The 6,147-nt window shown below is 31.6% G+C and overlaps 1 protein-coding gene across 1 annotated transcript in view; it reads left to right on the forward strand.

Moving 5' to 3' along the window:
* Positions 1-3,885, forward strand: part of MSH4 (mutS homolog 4) — a 92,451-nt gene extending 88,566 nt beyond the window's left edge. Inside the window, exon 20 of the mRNA XM_025912517.2 lies at positions 975-3,885. Within this exon, the coding sequence (XP_025768302.1) occupies positions 975-1,166 (192 nt within the window). The 3' untranslated portion in view covers positions 1,167-3,885. The remainder of the gene's footprint in view (positions 1-974) is intronic.
* The last annotated feature ends 2,262 nt before the right edge of the window (positions 3,886-6,147 follow it).

The following is a 6,147-nucleotide window of genomic DNA, read 5'->3' on the forward strand; positions in this document are numbered from 1 at the left end:
GAGGTTTGGGACCTGGAATATAGAGGATAATAGATATTCAGTAACTGTTTGTTATTTAAATAGTAAACTGATAGTTGATCATTCAGTGTATCATATAGATGGGTGAATAAATGATAATCTTATTCTACCTCATGGAGTTCTATTCTATTAGAGTGAACGAAGAAAAATACCTTGAATTCCTTGCTATTGAAAAAGAGTTGGGGGATTTTATTTCTCTTAGTGAAGGGAAATTCGCTGACTTGCCAATAACAGTTTAAGATTGAAAATGCTGATTCTTCTATCTAGCTCAGGAAACCAGGTGAATGAAGAATTTTCTAGCTGTACTCACAACCCTGAACTAGTTCTCAAAGACTGAATATCTAAAGGCTTTGTAAAGTACTAGAAGATTCCTGTTTTAAACATTGTTTCTTGAGTATTCTTAAGTATAGTTTAAGAATTAAGGCATAATTTCAAGCAGCTATTTATGGTGCTTATTTTCAACATGTAATTTACCCCTCAAGCAGTATTTTGTCTTAGGCTCTAGCAGTTTCCATATATGAAATCTCTTGAGGGACAGGCAATTTACTGATGACCCATTCTGTCCACCAGTTTATCTGCTGGGGAATTAAGATAGGAGATAGCAGAGTAGTACTCTTGGGTGACATTTAAAATGAATGCTGCATAGCAACGAGCAGTTATGTTGAGTGAGAAATTTGACCTATTTAGCAGAATTTTTTTCATTCAGAAGTGATTTTCAAAAATAAGAATCTGTCATAAAGTAGTAAATACTCATGAAAAAGTTAATTTTTTCAAAACAATATTTCTTTATTTTTTCTGGTATATTTTTTACTAGTTGGATGGAATTGACTTTTCCAAAGGAATTAGTTACCTTTGAGTTCTGTATTTCTATGAAGGAAAAGAGAAAATCGCCAGAATTTTAAAATAAAGTCATAGTAACCATATTTTAATTTTTATCTATATTTTTTCAAAAACAGCAAAACCAAAGAAGTACCCCTGAGATGGAAAGACAGAGAGCTGTGTACCATCTAGCCACTAGACTTGTTCAAACTGCTCGAAACTCTCAATTGGATCCAGACAGTTTACGAACATATTTAAGTAATCTCAAAAAGAAGTATGAAACAGATTTTCTCAGGGCTGAACAATTTTCAGGAAAGACTGAAGAATAATAACAATTCACATCATGTACTAATGAAATAATATATCTTAATATGAGGAAACTAGGATTCATTTTTCTCAAGAGCAAGAGAAAATATTTGCTAAATTTTATATTTTAATGGAAAATTACATTATATTAACCTTAGAATTATCATCTATGTATTCTGTGTAAGAAAGTATTTGTTATAACTTAACATATTGGAACCATTTAAAGGACTGATTTTTATGTTAGAAGAACGTCAATGTGACATTTTTTTCTCATTTGTGAAAATTCATGTTGTTATGTCTTAACTGTATTTATACTTACAAGTTATGCTTTAAATGCTATTATAAATACCTTAGTTTAAAAAAAAACACTTTTTTCAGTCTGGAAACTTATGTGAGTTCTTTTATGCTCTCTTCTGAAGCAGTAAGACCCTATGGCTCAATAATTTCTTAATTAGTACCCCCCAAATTCCAACACTGGATGCTTCTGAAGTTTGTTAGGATAATATTGGGAATTTTAAAGTATTCTTTTTGACCGTTCTGAATAGGTCTAAAGGGTGAAAAGAAACAAACAGATATTTTGTAATGCAGAGAATGGTTTTGGAAGGAGTCACCATCACCCACCCTTTCAGTTTTCCAAATACCAGGCATTTGATTTTGTTTTCCAAGTTTTCATTTTTGGCCATCTTTTTTAGGTGAGTAACCAAAGCAGCATAAAGGTAATATTGGTTCATTTGCCTCAGGGAGCATTTTATAGAATGTAAAATTTATAGAATATAATTTTATAGAATAAAATTTTATAGAATGTAAAAATTTATAGCATTTTTCCAGAGCATGTGGCTTACACCACTACTTCAGAGTTTACCAGATCATTCTTGTTTCCTAAATGGACAAAAGTAGACAGAAGACCAGCTGTTGTTCAGTAACTGTAAAGAGTAGGGCTGTTGTCTTTTCAAATACCTTATTTCTACAATTCCATCTCACTAGATGACTGATTTACATAATCCCATCCCAAAAGCCCAAGATAGGGAGATTATTCTTTTCTTAGACAATGAAGTATCTGGAATTCAGGGCATACATTCAATAAACTGCAGAATTCATAGTAATTTAGCCCAAAAAATATATTTACAGACTGGTTAGGGCCCTATTTTTTGTCAATGTGTGCATATTTTATACAATTTAATATTTTTGACTTTATTAAATTTTAAGCATTCTAAGTACATACTAGCAGCGAGATATTGAAAAAGTTGTAATTTGGTTGGCATACATGCTTGTTTGAAATGTAATTGTAAATTCGTGTTAGTATTTAAATTTGATACATGTTAAACATCCCATTAGACTACTTATATTATCTATTGTCATGTTTTAGAGAGTACCACAATATTTTAATTTGACCATTAACCATTGTTTTAATTCAGTCTTTGAAATGAATTCTATTTTATGCAGTCATTCCTAAAAGCAGTTAGATAATTTAGGCTTGCAGCAAATTTCTAAAAGGTACTGAGGATGACAAGGGCGTGGCACATGGTCTGAGAAGAAAAGGGAAGTAATAATAAAAGGCAGAAAGGGAGCAGGCAGTAGGATAAAAAACAGGCAAGCAGAGACAAGTACAGAGTATAAAATATGCAGAATATCATTTCCTTAAATGTATTGATTTCCCTTTAGATTTAACCCCAATATTAGATTCCACCAGACTTTTAAGAAATTTTTCATGATTTAGATCTTTTGCTAAAGAAACTGTAGCCAACTGATTAATCCCTTTTATTTTATTTTAGGTTTAGAACACTGAAATAAAAATAGGTTTATATCTTCTTAAAATTAAATTACTTTTTCTTCAGTCGTTTTGTGTGTAGCTGAGACATACAAAACAAATTCAATGAAGATATAATTATTATGTTATGGTACTATAGAATAGAAGTGAGTACTAGGGAGACCATCCATTCTTTAATTTTAAGGTCTATTTGCTTTTTTCTTCAGTAACTTTTCACTTTGCCTTTCTCTAAAATTATAGATCATTATCTCATAATCAAGCTTTTTAAGATAAATGTTCATAACGTTGTAGCGAACTCCTTTAATTTCCGCCTCAAAGCCATTCTTTTAGTCTGTCCTACCTTTCTCCTCACATAAAGCAGTCTCTTTCAAGTCTAGGGTTAAAGGATGTAGAGTAGAAGAAAATGGCAGCTTATCCTCATGCCTGGGAGTCATGCATTTATTTTTAAATTTACATACAGTAAAGTTAACTCTTTTTTGTATAAAGTTATATGAATTTTAGCATATTTATGGCTTCATGAAATCACTACCATGATCAGTTTCTTCATCAAATACCGAACAATTCCTTCACCTTCACATCATTCCCTTAGTATTGTCCTTTTGTTGTCAAATCCTTCCCTGACCCCTGACTTTAACCCAGCAATCACTGGAAATTAAGCATTCCATCCCAGTAGTTTTGTTTTTTCCTTAATGTCCAACAAATGGAATCCTATAGGATGGAACTTTTTGAGACTGGCTACTTTTGCCCAGCATAATGCATTTTAGAATTTGTCCATGTTGTTGTACTCTTTTATTGCTGACTAGTATTTCATTATTTATATGTGCCATAGTTTTACCTGTACACTCATTGAAGGACAGTTGGGTTTCCAGTTTTTGGCAATTATGAATTAAACTGTTAAAAAAACATTCATGTATAGATTCTTGTGTTAGTGTTGTTTTAATTTACATAGGTTAAATAGGAGTAGAATATGTGTTTAACTTCATAAGAGTTCCCCAAACTGATTTTTAAAGTGGCTGTTCCATTTTGCATTCCCATCAGCTAAGGATGAGAATGTCCCACATGTTCTGTAACACTTGGTTTTATCAGTTTTTTTTTTTTTTTAATTTTAGTCATTCCAATAGGTATGTAATTAGATACCTGAGTATCTAGGTGAGTAATATAGGTGAGTAATTAGATTTTAAAGCTATTCTGATAATTCTTTAGCAAGCAAAAACTAGTCTGACCTTTTTAACCAAATTAAATCACTATTTTATATGCTAGTGTTAAAAAAATATTCAAATGTTAATAGTGTGTATGTAGTATGAACTTCCTTTGTGCATATTTATGAGCTTAAAATATGCTCAATTATAATTAAATGTACTTTAGTTAAGTGTATAAATTCAATCCTGTAATGCATTTGTACCTCATAGGAATGAAAATGGAAGGAAAGGAAAAACAAATGATCTGGTTATATTGCTACTTTACTATTTCCATTCTATTCTTTAGAAGTTTAAATCACACAGTTGGTTAGCTATAGGATCAGAATGAATACTCTTTTCCTATAAATTGTCAAAATTTTGATAGTCCCCAGATTGCAAGTAGACAGTGAAAACAGCTACTAAGTGCCATAATCTACTAGAATGGATCCTAAAATACACAGTGATGAGGTGGGAAACAGATTTTAATTGTCAAGAACTATTAAGATATAACTGTGTATGGTAATGGATGGTAACTAGACTAACAGAATAACTCTGTCATATACCAGAAACTAATATAATGTTATATGTCAATTACACCTTGATTAAAAAGAAAAGAACTGTGAAGGGTCTGAGATTTTTACCTTACTTACAAAGTAGCAGTTTAGCTTCTGACAATTTTGTGTTTGCTGTCAGAAGACAAAAGATTTTTGGCTCAGAAACAAAAGACTTTATTCTAATGGCACATGATGCAGCATGAGCTTCATGTTTGTGTTGGTTCCAGGTATCCCCATCTTCTAAGACATGAAGTGGTCTGGTTAGATATGTACACAGGGGATTTATACTATGGCTGAGAAACTCCAAGCTAGGGAAACTCTTTTATAATGAGCTTCTAGCAAACCTGCTCAACCTTTCTTTTCCAGAGGAAGACATTACCTTTGTTATACTAGACACTGAGCAAACCTGCCTCTGTTCAGAGAGAGACGCTGTCTCTATCTTCCAAGGGTGTTTATTACACACACATCCGTAAAAAGGTAGTCAAGTATAAGGCAGGTAATACCTCTGCTCATAAGACAGGCAGAAACATGAGAGACCCATGGAGAATTGTCTTCCAGTTTTCTTCTGTGTGTTGCAGCAGTTTGACCACATAGTTATACAGAGAAAAGTCTAGTATCCTCCACACTCAAAAATAAATAAGCTAAAAAATATTGCAGAATACATTTATTTTTTAAAGTTAAATTTCTTTGTAACCAAAGAACATACAGATTTAATTAATATTTTCGTTCTGACATCATATTGGATAAAAATTATTCTTTGCTTTCTTTATACCAAATTCCATATAGTTTGGGGGTGGGTGAAATGGGTAAATGTAGTAAAAAGGTACAAATTTCCAAGTATAAAATAAATAAGTCCTGGGGATGTAATATATAGAATGGTGACTATGGTTAATAATTATTGCATATTTGAAAGTGGCTGAGAGTAGATCTTAAGTGTTCTCATCACAAGAAAAAAAATTGTAACTATGTATCATGATGAATGTTAACTAGACTTATTATGGTGACCATTTTGCGATATATCCATATATTGAATCATGTTATATACCTGAAAGTAATCTAATGTTATATGTCAATTATATCTCAATTAAAAATATACTACTGGTATAGTATTTAGAAGTATCACATACCAAACACCAAAGCTCAATATTGTTATTTGAGTCTAGTTATTTCTAAATATTACACATTTCTATCATCTTGTTCCTGACCCCCACCCTTTATTGGCTAATTCTTCACCTCGTATTTTTTGTGACAAAATAGGAATCATAGCTTAATTTCCTTGACTATTCCCTACTACCAAGCACAATATTTTATTTGCAAAGGAATTTAATAAATACTTGTTGATAGGAATGCACAATATAAAATATTACCTAGCTTAGAAGATACTAAGCATAGAAGCTTCAGAATATTAATATGACCAAAATTTCCATAAATAACAAGAATGATTTTTTTTTTAATGTTTATTTATTTTAGACAGAGACAGAGCGCAAGCAGGGAAGGGGCAGAG

This window comes from Puma concolor, chromosome C1 (genome assembly GCF_028749965.1).
Source record: "Puma concolor isolate L17-30 chromosome C1, mPumCon1.1.hap2, whole genome shotgun sequence".
NCBI lineage: Eukaryota > Metazoa > Chordata > Mammalia > Carnivora > Felidae > Puma > Puma concolor.